Raw genomic sequence first — 18,944 nt, forward strand, 5'->3', positions numbered from 1 at the left:
GTCCTGATTTTCATTACACACAAAAGCAGTTCAAGGAGGGAATGAGAGTTTTTTTCAACATACAGTGCTAGATCATTTGAACATCCATAGATTAAAAAATCAAAACTTGGGGCTGGCGTGGCATACTGTATGAGCATCGGTTTGAGTCCCTGTCCTTGTTAATGTGCCTGGGAAGGCAGCAGAAGATGGTCTGAGTATCTGTGCCCTTTCCACCCATGTGGGAGACCCAGATGGAGTTCCAGGTTACCGGCTTTGGCCTGGCCCAGCTCCGGCCATTGCTGCCATTTGGGGAGTGAACTGGTAGACAGAAATTCTCTCTCTCTCTGTCTGTCCCTCTCTCTCTGTAACTCTGCCTTTCAAATAAATAAATCTTTTTAAATAAATTAAAAAAACTTGATCTATAAATAAAATCAGAAGTTAAAAACAAATCCAACACAACCATCCCATGTTATCAGCCAACCGATAATGGCTCTCACACAGCTGAGACAGGGACTAGTTAGGTGGAAGAGCAGAGGGATTCTGCACTCCCGGGCCAAACAGTACCAAGAGCCTGATGGGAAGACACCTGGGGTCTCACCAGCTGCTTCACCCGGCGTGGGATCCTGGAGTTCCCAGCAGACTGTTTTTCAGATGGAGTTTTGTGATTTTTTTCATGCTACAATATGTGTACAGAAACACATGCACACCATGTTAAAATCTATTTGATTGCGGCCGGCGCCGCGGCTCACTAGGCTAATCCTCCGCCTAGCGGCGCCGGCACACTGGGTTCTAGTCCCGGTCGGGGCGCCGGATTCTGTCCCGGTTGCCCCTCTTCCAGGCCAGCTCTCTGCTGTGGCCCGGGAGTGCAGTGGAGGATGGCCCAGGTGCTTGGGCCCTGCACCCCATGGGAGACCAGGAAAAGCACCTGGCTCCTGGCTCCTGCCACCGGATCAGCGCGGTGCGCCGGCTGCAGCGCGCTGGCCGCGGCGGCCATTGGAGGGTGAACCAACGGCAAAGGAAGACCTTTCTCTCTGTCTCTCTCTCTCTCTCTGTCCACTCTGCCTGTCAAAAAAAAAAAAAAAAATCAAAATCTATTTGATTGCATTGAGCTCCAAGGATCATGCTTTTAAAAAGATTTATTTATGTGAAAGGCAGAGAGACGAGACAGAGAGAGGGAGATAGACAGACAAGACACAGATCTTGGGGCTGGCGCTGTGACGTAGCAGGTAAAGCCGCCACCTGCAAATGCTGGCATCCCATATGGGCGCCGGTTCGAGTCCCAGCTGCACCACTTCTGATCCATCTCTCTGCCATGGCCTAGGGAAAGCAGCAGAAGATGGCCCAAGTCCTTGGGTCCCTACAGCCACGTGGGAGACCAGGAAGAAGCTTCTGGCTCCTGGCTTCGGATCAGCCCAGCTCTGGCTGTGCAGCCAACTGGGGAGTGAACCAGCAAATGGAAAACATTTCTCTCTCTCTCTCTCTCTCTGCCTCTCTGCCTCTCTATAACTCTGCCTTTCAAATAAATAAATCTTAAAAAGAGAGAGAGAGAGAAAGACAGATCTTTCATCTGCTGGTTCACTCTCAAAATGCCACAGTGGCCAGGGCTGGGCCAGGCTGAAGTCAGGAGCCAGGAACTCCATCAGGGTCTCCCAAGCGGGTGGCAGGGACTCGAGTATTAGAGCCATTATCCATTGCCTCCCAGGAATATTAGCAGGGAGCTGGATGGGAAGTGGGGTAGCCGGGGCCTAACTGAGGCCAAGATTCAAACCAGCACCCTGATATGGCATATGGGTGTTCCAAGCAGCAGCTTAACCTGCTGTACCACAACAAGTATAATTAAACCTGTCAACCTATTCTGGTTATTTTTTTTTTCTCATCTTAAGTATTTTATCAGCTAACTGAGGCAAAAGCACATGATGTGCTCCCTGAACCCTGCTCTTTCAGCCACTGAAAACAATTTTAATCCAATTATTAATTAGACTGTTCTTGATTAGAAAGATGCAATGGGGTGGGGACAGGCTAAGTGGCCTATGTCACCAACACCCCAGATTGGAGCACTGGTTCCAGTCTTGGCTGGAAATCAAAGGATACTGGGAATACAGAGGAAAGAGGGAGATTGAGAGAGACAGACAGAGAGGTCTCCCACCCACTGGTTCACTTCAGAGCTGGGCCAATCTCAGCCACATTAGCAGGGAACTGGATTGGAAGTGGAGCAGCCAGGACTCAAATTGGCGCCCACATGAAATTTCAAAGAGGGGCAACTGGGGCAGAATCCGATGCCCCAACCGGGCCTAGAACCCAGTGTGCCGGCGCCTCAGGCAGAGGATTAGCCTATTGAGCCGCGGCGCCGGCCTAGCTATCAGAATTTCTAGCAAGAGTCTGATACACTTAAGATCAGCAAATTTTTATTGGCCTAAAACAAGGGTAGGGAATGTCTGGCCTGTAGGCCATATATAGCCAGTGAAATCATTTGGTCTGGCTCTGCCAAGGCAACCAAAGGTGGGACTCGAAATCCAATAAATCTGGGGGCAGGAGTTGAGACCCAGATGCAATGCACCATCTCATATGAGCTCCTGTTCAAGTCCTGGCTGCTCTGCTTCTGACCCAGCTCCCTGCTAATGTGCTTGGGAAAGCGGAGGACAATGGCCAAAGTGTTTGGGCCCCTGCACCCACATAGGAACCCAGATGGAGTTCTGGGCATCTGGCTTCTGCCAGTGGATTGAGGATCTCTCTTTATCTTTCTCTATCTTTGTAACTGTACCTTCCAAATAAGCAAACGTCTTTAAAATTTCAATAAATCTATTGCAGGCTAATTTTTTAAAAAGGCTTATTTATTTATTTATTCTGAAAGTCAGAATGACAGAGAAGAGAGGCATCTTCCATTTGCTGGTTCACTCCCCCAGATAGCTGCAACAGCCAATGCTGGGCCAGGCTGAAGCCAGGAGCTTCATCTGGGTCTCTCACCTGGGTAGAAGGGGCCCAAAGGGTTGCCATTTTCTGTTGCTTCTCCCAGGCCATTAGCAGGGAGTTGGATCAGAAGTGGAGCACCTGGGACAGGAACTGGAGCCCATATTGGACGTTGGTGCCACAGGCGGAGGCTTAGCCTACTGTAATGCCACAGCACTGGCCCCAGCAGGCTAATTTTTAAGTTGAGAATTTTTTATATGGCCCATGAATAATGCTATAAATATTGAAATGGCCTGTGGCAGAAAAAAGTACCCCACCCCTGCTTTAAAATGACAGTATGGGTCAGGAAACGCTGGCTTTTTAAATTCATAGGGAATTTGCAGAAGATCAGTGAAGTCTTGACTGGCTCAGGGAACTCAGGAGAGGAAATGCAAAGCCACAGTCCTGGCCAGAGGGGGTTTACATGCTTCTCTACTGTGAAATCCTTTTCTGTTGTTGTGGAATAACAGGAATCACTCCCAGGTGGGCTCACCACCTTTCCCAGGGAGGAGCCTTATATCTGCAACAAGATGATCCTGTCTATGTGTTATGTTTCCCACATTCTATGGAAGTAATAAAGAAATACAGAATTGCAAATATTTTAAAAATTGGCAGTGTAAAAAATGTCTTTTAGTCACCACCAATAGACAAGCACAACTTCGCATATACAGCATTCTTAACAGTTTAAAACATGCATAGAAATAAAAATTCAGAGAATTCACTTCAAGTGCTATTAGGAGTCTTTTTTTAGTCTAACATTACATTTTTTTTAAAGATTTATTTTATTTGAAAGGCAGAGTTACAGAGAGGGAGAGACAGAGAGAGAGGTCTTCCATCCACTGGTTTACTCCCCAAATGGCCACAACGGCCAGAGCTGAGCAGATCCGAAGCCAGGAGCCAGGAGCCAGGAGCTTCTTCCAGGTCTCCCACGCAGGTGCAGGGGTCAAGGCACTTGGGCCATCCTATACTGCTTTTCCAGACCATAGCAGAGAGCTCGATCAAAAGTGGAACAGCCGGGTCTCGAGCCGGTGCCTATATAGGATGCCAGGTAAAGCCGCTGCCTGCGGTGCTGGCGTCCCATATGGGCGCCGGTTCAATCTTGAAAAACACTATTGTTCCCCTTGGGGGTTACACCACACCTCACCGAACCACTCCCAAACTGTTTCCAATTTTTCTAAAGTTAAATAAACAAACTCTACGCTGTGCATATGCCTGTTATCTGGCTCCCTGACTACCTTCCTGATTGGATTCCTAGAAGTTACTGGGCAGAGGGTGTGAAATTTGATTTTTAATAGTTCTTTAAAATTTACAGAAAATCCAAGCACTCGCCATAGGATTCTATTCCCTGGGCGGTCTAGAGAGGTTTCGAACCAGTTGGGCTCCAATTATCCCTAACTTCCGATTCTAAATTCTCAAAGTTTTGGAAATCTCTCGGCCCCTTCCCGCAGAGCGCACCCGGCACCCGCGCCTGCGCACCATCGCCCCGAGGCCGGTCTTCTCCCAGCCCGGAGACCTCGCCACACGCCCTCCGGGTACCACCTCTTTAAATTTTAAAATGAAGGCTCGAGCCAATCCGTGTTAAGTTTGCCCGCCCGGAACACAGATCCAGCCCGCGGCCACGCCCTCGACCAATCAAACGGAGGCTTCTCGCTACCGCCCTTCCAATAGGCTTCAACGATGGAAGTCTTCACGTAACTTACGTAAGGCAGACAGCCAATAGCAAGCGGCCTTGGGAATTAGCTCCGCCAATAGCAGCAATTCCTGGAGAGCGCGGGAACCTTTAGACTGGGGCTCCTCTGGGAAGCCGGGGATGCCGCAGTATAGCTGAAGCGGCACCCAGGAAGGAGCGACGCGGCCCGGGCCGGAGCCCCGGCGCGGCCGACATGGCCTGCTGCCACAAAGTAATGCTGCTGCTAGACACCGCGGGCGGAGCCGAGCGCCACAGCCGGGTCCGGCGGGCCGCCCTGCGCCTCCTCACCTACCTGAGCTGCCGGTTCGGCCTGGCCAGGGTCCACTGGGCCTTCAAGTTCTTTGACTCGCAGGGAGCGCGCAGCCGGCCCTCCCGCGGGTGCGACTTCCGCGAGCTGGGGGTCCGCTCCTGGGAGGACTTTGAGGAGGAGCTGGAGGCCCGGCTCGGCGAGCGCGCCCCCGGCGCCCACCTGCCGGGCCCGGCGCCCAGGGCCAGCCTCACGCACAGCGCGCTGCTGGAGACGCTGCTGGACTACCAGTGGGACCGGCCGGAGATCACGTCGCCCACGAAGCCGGTGCTGCGCAGCAGCGGGAGGAGGCTGCTGGACGTGGAGGGCGAGACCCGTGAGGCCGAGGCCGCGCCGGGGGGCTGCGTGAACGCCGTCTTCCTGCTGGCCCCCTGCCCGCATTCGCGCAGGGAGCTGCTGCAGTTCGTGTCCGGGTGCGAGGCCCAGGTCCAGCGCCAGCCGCCCACGCCTAAGCAGGTGACGGAGAAGCTGCTGCCCAAGAGAGTCCAGGAGATCCTGATCGCCCGAAAAATCCGCCTGTACTGGGTGGACACGACCGAGGCGTCCAAGGTACGGGGGTGGTGGTCTCGCTGCGAACGGGGGAGGGGGGGGCGCCGGATGGGGCTAAGGCGACTGTGCGTCCCTTCCGAAGGAAGTCCCGGGGGCGCCAGCGATCGGGGACAGTTTTCACAACAAAGTGGGCCGGCGATCCGATGAGGGCACTTCCAAAAAAAAGGAAACAAAAGGTAAGTTTATTTTGATGCAAAAAGAATTGAAATCCACGCTTTGAGGGATCTTCAGAAAGTTCGTGGAAAATTCATATTTTGAAAATATGCTGTGGATTTCAAACTTTTTGAGTGGCAAACAGATAAGGTTAACGGATTAAATATCCAGGCAATTAGGTGATAGGATTTCCAATCGTGCCCCGAAGCAAATAAGGCTGGGTGTGAAAATTATTTCTGAAGAAAATAAAGCTGTTTGAAGGAAAGGGGGAAGGAGAATGAGTGAACTGTATGTAGAGCGCTGGTCAGGAAAGGCCTTTTTAGGCAGGGAATCGAATAGTTGGTGGAGGAAGAATGTGAAGTCGGCAAAGAACGTTCTGGGCAAAGAGAAGAGCGGGTGTAAGGCTTTGAGCTGAAAGGGAGTGTGGTGTTTCAGAAACAAAAAAAGCCCAATGTGCCGAGACCTTAAGGCCAGGGGCAAAAAGTCCAAGAGGAGGTTAGAAAGTAGGAGAGGCCAACCCGCAGGGCCGAGGCGGTGAGGATAGTTTTGTTGTCATCACTGGAAAGTGGTTTGGCAGGCTGTTCAGCCTGATGAAGGATGTGATTCCACTTATTGGAAATAAGGTGTCACTATACAAAGTGTGTGCTATAGGTATCATTAAAGGAGTAGGTTACAAGACAAGATGGGGAAATAAGCCTGTACTTAAATAATGATACAGTGTTAACATTTCCAATAATGTTTCCCGTACAAAGCCCCAAAATGACAGCATCTCAAAAGAAGGTAGTGGTAGCTTGTCAAAGAAAGGACAAAAGTTGAGGGGATGGTAAACACTTGATAGGGAAAATAGAAATCCTAGAAATTAACACGTGCTAAGGCCTAATCGAATGTTGCACACAGTACAAAACACCTAAATGCTTGATTTGGGGTAATTCCTAATAAATCACATCAAAGTCTATGGGGGCCGGCACTGTGATGCAGCGGGTGAAGCCCCGGCCTGCGGAGCTGACATCCCATATGGGTGCCTGTTCGCCAGTGCCGGCTTCTCCACTTCCAATCCAGCTCCCTGCTAATGCTCCTGAGAAAGCACGGGAGGATGGACCAAGTCCTTGAGTCTTTGCACCCACATGGGAGACCCAGAACCTCCTAGCTCCTGGCTCCAGCCTAACCCAGCCCTGGCTGTTGCGGCCATTTGGGGAATGAACCAGTGGGTGAAAGATCTTTCTGTCTCTCTCTCTCTCTCTTTCTCTCTTTCTAACTCTGCCTTTCAAATAATAATAATAATAAAAAAGACTTTATTAAGGGATTGTATTGTATCAAATACCAGTAAGAAATAAGTCTTAGCAGATGGGGGCTTGGAGATTCTTTTTCCTTTTGGAATAGCATTAAAATAGCCAGGTAGGGGTGGGCTTTGTGGGGCTTTGTGTGCTGCATGAGCTACCCGCATTCCATATTAGAGTGCTGGTTCCAGTCCCAGCTGCTCTGCTTTCTTTCACAGCTTCCTGCTAATGGACACCCTGGGAGGCATTAGATAATGGCCCAAGTACTTGGTTTCCTGTCACTCACTTGGGAGATCCAGAAGGAGTTCTTGGCTTCTGCTTGTCCCTGCCCTGGCTGTTGCAGGCATCTAGGGAATGAACCAGCAGATGGGAGATCTCTGTCTCTCCTCGCTGTCATTTTGGCTTATAAATAAGAAGGTGATTGGATCTTTTTAATAATCACTTCCAGGTCTACTAACTACTGTCTGAGGGATGGGTCTGCTCAGAGATTTCCCTTCCTGCGTCTGCTTTATTGTTTCCTCTAAGAAAATGCCCATCAGATAATCTCAAGTTTTCGTGGAATTGTTTTCTGTTGTTTTCCTATTCAAAAGCCTTTGTCCAGCTCCACTGTCCAGACAGAGACTTAGGCCCTGTCCTTGGAGCACTCAGTCTGGGAAGTAGAACTGGGAGACACATGGACTGAAATCTGAATTCACATTTGCATGGAAGATAAGAACCCCCTGACTCATTTTAATGAAGTTCCACCTTTCATTTGATAAGTAGAGTTGACTTGATTAGTCAAGTTGGGATTTTTCAGGCTTATAATCTAGCTGAAACAATTTTTTTTTGGTAGAAAATCCTAATTGGACCTATGGACTCTGAACTAGCCCACTGTTCTCCCTGATAGCAGTGAATGCAGGCATGGACACATGGGAAACACTAATTGTTTATTATACATTTTCCAGATTGGTATGCGTAACTGAAGCGAAAGTTTCACGATACATTTTTTGTCTTTGATACATACTGTGCTCTAATATTTTCATCAATTTAAAAACAAATGCTGATCATAATCTACTGCTGATCACATCAAATGCTGATCACAACTGAGATTTTAAAAGCACTGTCCAAGGCTGTCCCGGGTTGTTTGATCTACTTTTGCCTTGCTGTGATTGGTGGGCAGTTTCCTGACCCTCTTTGAACTTGAATCTAATGGAAAGTTTCCAATGACCTAGATGACCTTGAAGACCCTAATACCTCACATTCATGTAGTAATTCATAGTTTACAGTTATTTGCCAGCACAATGACATTCTATATATGATCTATATTCTTCATAGTCACATGCTGGCTGAATGTTATATTGTGGCGCTGTTAAATGTTTCATGTTATTGCTGTTTGACTCAGCCCATCCCGTCTTTTAAGATTCTAGAAGGGGTCAGCGCTGTAGTGCAGAGGACTACAACCCTGGCTTGCAGCGCCAGCATCCCATATGGGTGCTGGTTTGAGTCCCAGCTGCTCCACTTCTGATCCAGCTCTTTGCTAATGCTCCTGGGAAAGAAGCGGAGGATGACCCAGGTCTTTGGGGCCCTGCAGCCATGTGGGAGACTCAGGAAGCTCCTGGCTTTGGGCCAACTCACCTCTGGCTGTTGTGGCCATTTGGGGAGATCTTTCTTTCTCTCTTTACCTTTCTCTATAACTCTTTCATGTAAATAAAATTAAAAAAAATTTTTTTTAAAAATTGATTAACTGTGAGAGGTAAACATTTGAAAAAAAAGATTCTGTGTGTCACATGGAAGTTGCTCAACAGCAGTTGGTTGAAGCAAGGTTGACTGAGGAGTTGGTTATGTGTGAAGCAGTGAGGGCTTGTAGGAAGTAGGATTGGAGCTACAGAAGTATAATGAGCATTCAGCCGGTAGAGAGGGAAGGGGAGCACAGAAATGTGAGTAGAAACAGCAAAAGCATGGCAGTATTATGAAGTGTGACATACTCAGGAAATAGCAAATGGTTCAGTGTGCCTAGAAGGTTGAGATGGGTGAGCGAGATAGAAGATAATGTGTTTAGAGGTTGAGTTGCGAAAGGTTTATGGTTATGCTGAAGAGTCACTTCTGTCCTGGAGGCACACGGCCTTGGAGATGAGAGGTTCCAGTTAAAGCAGAGAAGATGGAACAGGGAAGACCTGTCTGGTTCCTGAGCAGAGCTGAGATGGCAAGTCACCATCTAGAGAGGTGCTCCTGCCTTACTGCTGTGGCACCTGCTTGTCATTGTGTTAACTTGCACAGCACAGACTCACGTGGGCTAATGTGTAATGGTTTTATGTACCTTCTGATGGGCATTTCATGATTTTTAACTAGTGATTTGCATCACTTCTGTTCATTGATAAAAAATATAAGTAGTATTTTCACTAAACCGATGCTTTCATGAAAGTCTGTTATGTAGTAGTCATTTCTTGCACTGCACAGTAACTGGATGCTGGCCATTATTTGTGTTTGGTTCAGTACATATATTAATTGTGTAATCTGATACTTCCATGTGGTTATCAACTTTCTCCTGATTTCCCTTGTCTTTATTTATTATTTACAGTAACTTAAGGTTGTCATTTTTATTTTAGTTGTGGGAATCCCCAGACCACTTGGGGTACTGGACAGTGTGTGAACTGCTCCACCATGGAGGAGGCGCTGTCTTGCCGTCCGAAACATTCAGCCGGGATTTTCCTAAAGCTGGGGAGACACTGTCAAGTGAGCCTCATCTCTCTCCCTGGATTTCAACTCTGCCGGCAGAGGCCACTTTAAACCGTTTGCTCTATAATTCTCCTGCGTATGAAGCCTCATTTCCACAGATGCAGGGGACATTATTTCTCCCTGTTGAAGGTAAGCAAAAAGTATTTTGAATTGTTATTATTCTTTTCCTATCTTTGTTACATTAATTTCTTCAAGGCAAGTCCATGCTTTTAACTTTTTTTTTTTTTTTTTTAATTTATTTATTTGAAAGGCAGAGTTAGAGAGACAGGGAGAGGGAGAGACAGAGAAATCTTCCACCTGTTGGTTCACTGAGATCTTCTATCTGTTGGTTCAGTCCCCAGATCGCTGCAACAGCTGGGGCTGGGCCAGGCGGAAGCCAGGAGCCAAGAGCTTCTTCCAGGTCTCCCACATGGGTACCAGGGTCCAAGCACTTGGGCCTTCCTTTGTTGCTTTCCCAGGTGCATTAGCAGGGACAATGGGAAGTGGAGCAGCCTGGATTTGAACTAGCACTCATATGGTGCTACCAGCACCATAGGTGACTCAACCTGCTGCGCCACAGCACCAGCTCTGCTTTTAACTTCTTAAGCATTTCCTGCAGCATAAGCATTTAATTAATGTTTGTAGTTAAAAGAAGTCTAGGCAAGATCAGAGGTACCACGGAAAAGGAAGGAACTGTACTCTAGTACAGCTGAAAGCCTGTTTACAGAAAGAACAAGTGCTTGATTTAAAGATGATTTTAACATGTGGGTGGTGAAGATTTCTTTGCCTCAGGAAGAGGTGGATAGATTGAAGACCCTAGAGGAATAGTGACTTAGAGAGGAAATAAGTTAGTCTACAGAAATCAAAAATGACGTTCGAGACTAGGAAAAACCAGTGTTGGAATCTTACTAAATTTACTTTACCACATGATTCAGCATTTGGTGACTCTCTAAGCACATTATATATTCAGAGAAATAACACCATACAGGGATGTATCCATAAATATGTTGTATCCTATATGCAGGTTAAGGAATTCTTGAGGAGTTTTTTTCTTTTAATTATTTTTTGAGAGGCAGAGAGAGAGTGAGAGACAATTAAAGTGACAGAGCACTGCCATCTGCTATTCACAAGAGAGAGAAACTGGGAATACAATCCAGCTGTCCCATGTGGGTGCAGCCATCCCTGCTGCCTCCCAAGGTCCATGTAAGTAGGAAGCTGGAATGGATAGCTTCCTACAGTCTCTAGAATCTAACTTCATAAGGTTTGATACACTATGTTTGATGGGCTTAAGAACTGATATCTTATGGGGCCGGCACTGTGGTACAGCAGGTTAGCACCCTGGCCTGAGGTGCCAGCATCCCATGTGGGTGCCAATTTGAGGCCTGGCTGCTCCACTTCTGATTCAGCTCTCTGCTATGGCCTGGGAAAGCAGTAGAAGATGGCCCAAGTCCTTGGGCCCCTGCACCCATGTGGGAGACCTGGAGGAAGCTCCTGTCTCCTGACTTTGGATCGGCGCAGCTCTGGCCATTGTGGCCAATTGGGAAGTGAACCAGCGGACGGAAGACCTCTCTCTCTCTCTCTGCCTCTCCTCTCTGTGTAGCTCTTTCAAATAAATAATAAAAAAAAGTGATATCTTCTTGTAAGTAGTAAGCTTTGCTTTAATACTTATTTCTAAGTCGTAATTCCTGAAAAGGTCTGACATCACATCTTGCTTTTGCAAATGTTGTTTGTGTATGGTTTTTCCCATAAAACTGGTAGCTTTAGCTGGCATGTTGACAGTAGAATAAGGGCTGAAGTGTGAACTAGGTGACAATTCTAGTACCTCTCCTGACAAACTTTTTTCTCACTAGTGAATGTATTTTTAGTATTTATTGTATTCCTTACAATGGAATTGTAATATACTTCATTTCTAACAGGCCAAGAGAGTCAAGAAACATGGACAGTCACCTTGGAGCCCTTGGCTATGCACCAGAGACATTTTCAAAAACCAGTGAGAATTTTTCTGAAAGGCTCCGTGGCCCAGTGGTCCCTCCCGCCCAGCAGCATTGCAGGCACCGACAGCTGGATGCTGCAGACTCCGGAGGAGCACACGTCGACCCAGAGGCTGTTTCAGCGGCTGGTGAGCAGGCTGGTGGCTGAGGAGCTGCATCTGGTGGGTGTCATCCCTATGTCTGCTTACTGACCTCGGTCACACTGGCAAAGTGAGATAACGTGTTCACTGAGTGCCAGGGAGCACGCTGTGTCCCCGTGTAAAACAGTCTCAGTAAAGCTGATGATGTGTCTGCATTGTGGTGTTCTGTCAATAATACCCATTAGTGAAGAAACCCTTTATAAAATTGCATGAACTCTGGCCAGTTACGTTATAGTCACATAGGGAAAAGGGCAGTCAGCCAAATGGGATAAGTGTATTAAGTAGTAAAATGAGAAAGATTTTTTTGTTATTTTTTAAATGCTTTGTTATTTATTTCTTACTTTTATATAAGAAATTAAAGTTAGATATGATAGCATTACCCAATAGAATTAGAAAATAATTAACACAAATGGAGAAATGTCTCCCAAAAGAAACTTATCTTACTCAAATTTGGTTTAAAGATATGGTGGGTGTGGGCTCATCATTTAAGTTGCCTACATCCTGTATTGGAGTACCTGAGTTTGGATCTTCATTCTGTTTCCCATCTAGCTTCCTGCTAATGCGCAGCCTGGGAAGCAGCAGGTGAGAGATGAAGTACTTGGGTCACTAAAACCCGTGTGGAGACCCAGATTGAATTCCAGGCTCCTGGCTTTGACCTGGCCCAGCCCCAGCTGTTGTAGGCATCTGGGTAGTGAAACAGCAGATGGAGTATTTCTGTCTGTCTCTCTCTGCCTTTCACATAAATTTCTTAAAAATTTATAAAAACATTACTTCCTTTTGTTTTTTTGTTTTTGTTTTTTGACAGGCAGAGCTAGACAGTGAGAGAGAGAGAGAGAGAGAGAGAGAGAAAGGTCTTCCTTCCGTTGGTTCACTCCCCAAATGGCCACAACTGCCGGTGCTGCACTGATCTGAAGCCAGGAGCCAGGTGCTTCTCCTGGTCTCCCATGCGGGTGCAGGGCCCAAGCACTTGGGCCATCCTCCGCTGCCTTCCCGGGCCACAGCAGAGAGCTGGACTGGAAGAGAAGCAAGCGGAACAGAATCTGGCGCCCTGACTGTGACTAGAACCCAGGGTGCCAGTGCCACAGGCGAAGGATTAACCAAGTGAGCCGTGGCGCTGGCTATACTTCCTTTTTAAACTATCAGCAGAGTCTTTACCATTGCCTTTGCCCTTCTAGTCTCAGGAGCCATTGGGAAGCATTCTAAAGAAAAAGGGGGTGGTGATTGAGTAGTTACCACTCTAAGAGTTGTATGCACTGATGGAAAGAGTGCTGGGCTGGGAATCGGGCAGTCTGCATTAAGTCTCAGCTCCTTTGCTCATTGTCTGTTGTGGATAAATTCCTTAGATGATAGTGTTGTCTCGTGGTTAATTGAATGCTTTTTTTTTTTTAATATTAATTTATTTGAAAGGCATAGTGACAGAGGGAAGGAGAGAGATCTTTTATCTTCTGATTCACTCCATATGTGGCCCCAGTAGCCAGATCTAGGCTAGGCTGAAGACAAGAGCCAAGAACTTCATCCTGGTCTCCCATGGGTAGCAGGGGCCCAAGTGCTTGGGCCATGTTCTGCTGCCTGGTGCTTCAGCAGGAAGCTGAATCAGAAACAGAGCAGCTAGGACTTGGGACTCTGATATGGGATGTCAGCATCACACGCTGTGGCTTAACCTGTACCACAGTCCAGCCGGGTCTACACAGGTTTTGAAGTCAGATGAGCTTGGATTCTCCTCTTACTAAGTGACCTTAAACTGGTTACCTCTTCGTTGAGCCTCAGTCCCTCTATAGACGGGGATGATAATCAGCTGCACCTCCTGGCATTCAGTATAGCAGCCACACCTTCCTGCAAGCTTCGAGTGGGCACACGTGGGGCACGTTCTGCTTTGAGAGACCTGATGGCTCCCACCTTCTCCCTGGAAAGCAGTAAGATGAGAAGACCCCCTCCTCAGGCCTTCGCTGGTAGGCTGGCTGAGGCCCTAGAGCCCAGCTCGGCTGCCCAGAGGAACGGCTCTCATCCCACAGTTGCTGCAAAGCTCTTCTCTCTCCCCATCATGGGCCATACTGAGTCTTAATCCTTTGCACCATTTGCTCGTGGGGTTCTTCTGGGAGAAGACCCGTGTAGGATTCCTTCAAGGCTGGCCTCTTATTTATAAACCCTCCCTACACTGTGTTCCGATAAACTTTTCCACCATGAGGGGAAAAAAGTTTTTTCTTATTTATGAATTGAAAGATTAGGACTATATAATTAATAAATTCTCTTCTACCTCTGATAGCTATCAAGTCTATCTTTTCCTGTTTTCTCTTTATCTTAATAATCATTGAGGAAATGACTCTTTTACTAAGTTGCATTCTTCCTGCATGTTTACAATAATATTCTCAACTAATTCACACTTTTTATGTAGGTTGTTGATGTGGACCCTGGAGAAGGCTGGCCCCCGGTCACCGGAGTTATTTCCCCGCTCTCTGCCAATGCTACAGTTCTCACTGTGTTCCGCACTGAAGAGGCTGTATTTCAAAACCATTTTCTCCAAGCAGCTGTGGCCCAGGGCCCGCAGGATACAGCTTCCCTTTTCCCAGATGTTGTGGATGACGTACTGAATCAGTTTCATGATTCACTGGAAAATCCTGCTCCTTCTGGTAAGCTTCTGAGCCAGCAGCCAGCGTAGCCTGGAGTGGTTTGCAGGCATCTCTTGCATCCGAACTTTCTTAAATAGAAGCCGAATATTTTTTGTTTGTTTGTTTTGTAAAGATTTATTTATTATTTATTTGAAAGGCAAAGTTACAGAGAGAGAGGGGGAGACAGAGACAAAGATCTTCCATCCATTGGTTCACTCCTGCAATGGCCGGGGCTGGGTCAGCCAAAGCCAGGAGCCAGGAGCTTCTTCCAAGTCTCCCATGGGGTGCAGGAACCCAAGCACTTGAGCCATCCTCTGCTGCTTTCTCGGGCACATTAGCAGGCAGCTGGATTGGAAATGTGTTAGTGGAACTTGAACTGGCACCCATATGGGATGCCAATGTCCTCGGCAGTGGCTTAACCTGCTATGCCACAGTGGCGGCCCCGAAACTAATTTTTATACCAAAATAAAGTTATTTTTTCATTCCATTTTCCCATGAACTTTTTGAAATAGCCTTGTGTTTAATAAAGACTGCATATAAGACTGTAGTGATTCTATTTTGCAATCATTGCATTGTTACAAACTATTTAAGCTAGATAGGTTTAGATATAATCAGCTTGATATTTCTTCCATGCATTCATTTATTCAACAGAGTTTTTGAGTGCTCTGCTCTCTACCAGGCACTGTTCTGAGTACTGGGAATATATCAGAGACCAGAACAAAGGCCTCTTCTTATGGAGCCAGCCACCTAATCAGGGGAGACATGACAGTAAACTAAATAAGGCAACCATATAGTATATTTGAAAGAGATAAGTGCTATAGTAATAAAGCAGAGAGAAAGAGTAGGGAGTGTTGGGGTGGAAAGAGTGCAATTTTCAATAGGGTGGTTGGGAAGGCCTTGTTAAGATGATACTGAGGAGCCGGCACTGTGGCATAACACGTAAGGCCACCACCTGCAGTGTTGGCATCCCATTTGGGCGCCGGTTCGAGTCCCAGCTGCACCACTTCCAATCCAGCTCTGTGCTATGGCCCAGGAAAGCAATGGAAGATGGCCCAAGTGCTTGGGCCCTGCATCAGCGTGGGAGACTCAGAGTAAGCTCCTGGCTCCTGGCTTTGGATCAGTGCAGCTCCGGCCATTGGGGATATCTGGGGAGTGAACCAGTGGTTGAAAGACCTCTCTCTGCCTCTGCCTCTCTGTATCTCTGCCTTTCAAGTAAATAAATAAATATTTAAAAACCAAGAAAAGATGATACCGAACAAAGACAGAAGTGATGGGAGAAGTTGCTGGTCAGAGGGACAGCAAGGAAGCCTGTGGCTGAGGCTGGAAGGAACAAGAGTGGGTAGGAGTTGAGGGCAGAGGACACTGTGTAGTCTTCACCGACTGTTGAAAAGACTTTGTCTTTTTCTGCGAGCAGGAAAGGAACCCTTTGGGTGGTTTTCCACAGTGACTTGATCGGACCTTAAGTTTTAGTGGCATTGCTTTGGCTGCTGTGTTGAGAATTGGCTTTGGAGAGGCAAGGAGAGAAACAGAGAGATGACAGATATATTGTAGGAGTCCAGGCAAGAGGTGATGGTAGCAACGCAGAACTTAGAAGTAGTTGGAGTGTTGATATATTTTGAAAGTAAAGCCAACAGGATTTGCTCTTGAATCAAATGTGTGGTGTGAAATATAGGGAATTGAAAGTGACTAGAGATGTTTGGCCTAAGCAACTAGTAGATTGCAGTTGCCTTCTGAGATGGGGAAGGCTGTGGGAGAAGCAGGGGACTGGGAGGGCCAGGATCAGGGGTTTGTTTTGACATGTTAAGTCTGAGTTGTCTGTTAGACATCCAAATGCATTTCTGAGTAGACGTCAGATCCACATGCCTGGAGTGTGGCTGGTCTGCCTGCACTGGAGATGATGGGAGTTGTGAGTGATGTTCAAAGCTCTGAAATAGGGCCAATGAGGTTGTGTGAGTAAAGCCACTGCCTTTAACACCAACATCCCATATGGTTCAAGTCCCGGCTGCTTCACTTCTCATCCAGCTCCCTGCTAATGCACCTGGGAAAGCAGCAGAGGATGGTCCATGTGCTTGGACCCCTGCACCCATGTGGGAGACCCAGAAGAAGCTCCTGGCTTCAGATCAGCCTGGTTCTGGCCGTTGTGGCCATTTAAGGAGTGAACCAGTGGATGGGAGACCTCTCTGTCTCCCACTGTCTGTAACTCTCTCTCAAATAAGTAGATAAAAATCTTTTTTTTTTTTTTTAAGATTTATTTATTTATTTGCAAGTCAGAGTTACACACAGAGAGAAGGAGAGGCAGAGAGAGATAGAGGTCTTCCATCCACTGGTTCACTCCCCAACTGGCTGCAACAGCTGGAGCTGCACTGATCTGAAGCCAGAAGCCAGGAGCTTCTTCCAGTTCTCCCATGTGGGTGCAGGGCCCCAAGACTTGGGCTATCTTCCGCTGCTTTCCCAGACCACAACAGAGAGCTGGATTGGAAGTGGAGTAACCGGAACTTGAAACGGGACCCATATGCACTGCAGGCAGCGGCTTTTTTAAAAAAGGTTTACTTATTTGAAAGGCAGAGTTGGAGACAGAGGGAGAGACAGAGATCTTCATTTGTTGGTTCACTCCCCAAATGGCTGCAACTTCCAGGGCTGGGCCAGATAGAATCCAGGAACTTTATTCAGGATCACTTGGGCCATCTGCTACTTTCCAAGGTGCATTAGCAGGGAGCTGGGTCTGAAGTAGAGCAGCAGGGACTCAAATCAGTGCCCATGTGGGATGCTGGCATTGCAGGCACTGGCTTTACCTTCTGTGTCAACAACGCTGGCCCTGTTAACGCCACTTTTAAGGAATACAGATATAGAGAAACAACTTATTTTAGAGGAGTGTTTCAGAAATCAATTAGGGGATTTGTTGCTGATAACAAGAACAGAAAACCTTCAAACTGTGCTTGTACATTACCAGAAGTATTTTTTTTCATAGGCAACCTAGTCCTGTAGGAGTTGATAGCACACACAAGCACAGGTTGTTTTTAGGATGTTGCTTTGTACATTCTTTGGAGGGAAGCTAGCCGTGTAGGGGAGGCATGAGCACAGGGGTCTATCTGCTGTAGTTGTAATGCCTCCTTCCCTCCGTTCCTCTGTTCCTGCAGCTCCTCCTGTTCCAGAGTGGGCCCAGCAGGAGCTTGGCCGCACCGTTGCCTGGAGTCCCACCATTGTGGAGAATTGGTTTCCTTTCTCAAACACCAGTGGTGCCAGTTCAAATTTGATGGAGTCATTCTGGTAAAACTTTTCTATTTTTCTCTGGATATTGGTTATCAAAATCAATTCTCAATTATCTGCATTTTTAACCACATTCTCTTGGGTATAATCCAATATTAAAAACTAACTTCAAAAATAAAGCACTCATACTTGGTACATATTGTGAGATTGTTAGATAATATGTAAATATATACATGTCAAGATTCTTTCAAATGACCAAAGAAATTTGTCAAATTAAATATAAATTAAATACCCATATTATAGATATCTGAAAATATTTAATACTAAGTGTCAGTTAACATAGGAAATAACAAACTTGCAGCTGAATTTATACTTAGGCTATATTGATAGGCTTAAAATAGTTTTATTAAAGTTAAAAACCACTTACTAAGAATATAATCCAAGTAAATAAGAGTTACCCTCCATTCTCAAGAAAATCAGTTATAAAGAACAGAAATGAATAGAAAACAAAGAATAACATTATCAGCAAAATCAACTTTGAAAAGCAAAATAAAATAATTATAGCAAAATTAAGCTTTTTTTTAAGAAAGAAAAATGACAATATTAGTAATGTAAAAGGTATAACAAAAATTCAAACTATTATTAAGAGGTGAGGTGGAGGTTTAATTTCTGTGTACTGATAGCCAGTTGTTCCATTACCATTTGTTAAAGGATGATCCTTTTCCCATTGTGCTACTGTGGCATCTTTATGAAACATCAGTTTACCATCATTTTGCAGATCTATTTCTAGATGGACTAAAGTCTGGAAACTATAAATACCACATGCATTAATATGGCTTTACACCCACATACTGTAGTACCACATACTTTAGCTTTATAGTAAAGTCTTTAAATCAGGTAGTCTTCTCTACTGTTTGATTCAGATTTCTTTGGTCATTCTAGATCTTTTGTATTTCCACAGAGTCAGCTTCTCAGTTTCCACAAAAAAAGCCTGTTGGAATTTTGACTGCGAGTCTGTTGAGTCATAGATAAATTTGGGAAGATCTGATATCTTAGCAATGTTCATGGTACATCTCTCCATTTAATTTCTCTCAGCATTTTGTAGTTTTACTGTACAAATATGGCCCATATTTTAAAAATACATCTATTTTCATGAAGTATTAATACTGACATTTGAAAATAGTACAATTTTCACAGAAAATCTGGAATATTCTACAGGCACATCATTAAACTGATAAGAGACTTCAACAGTGTTGGTGTATACAAAAGTCAGTGTATAAAGTAAATAATATGCCAACAACAATTAGAAATTGTAATCCACATAAATGTATATAATTTATGTTAAATTATTAAGATACCTATGAATAAAGCTTACAAAGGTAGGTAAGAATAAAGGGCCAAGAAC

General features: G+C 46.0%; 1 protein-coding gene across 2 annotated transcripts in view; it reads left to right on the forward strand.

The window, feature by feature from the left end:
• The first annotated feature begins 4,698 nt into the window (after positions 1-4,698).
• The window catches only part of TICRR (TOPBP1 interacting checkpoint and replication regulator), a 46,346-nt gene continuing 32,100 nt past the window's right edge, over positions 4,699-18,944 (forward strand). Inside the window, exons 1-5 of one of the 2 annotated variants that reach the window (XM_070054526.1) lie at positions 4,699-5,471; positions 9,487-9,745; positions 11,512-11,747; positions 14,119-14,353; positions 17,470-17,599. In XM_070054526.1, the coding sequence (XP_069910627.1) occupies positions 4,809-5,471; positions 9,487-9,745; positions 11,512-11,747; positions 14,119-14,353; positions 17,470-17,599 (1,523 nt within the window). In that variant the 5' untranslated portion in view covers positions 4,699-4,808. The remainder of the gene's footprint in view (positions 5,472-9,486; positions 9,746-11,511; positions 11,748-14,118; positions 14,354-17,469; positions 17,600-18,944) is intronic. The other variant, XM_070054525.1, reaches the window with a different exon arrangement.

Source organism: Oryctolagus cuniculus, chromosome 12 (assembly GCF_964237555.1).
Source record: "Oryctolagus cuniculus chromosome 12, mOryCun1.1, whole genome shotgun sequence".
Classification (NCBI taxonomy): domain Eukaryota; kingdom Metazoa; phylum Chordata; class Mammalia; order Lagomorpha; family Leporidae; genus Oryctolagus; species Oryctolagus cuniculus.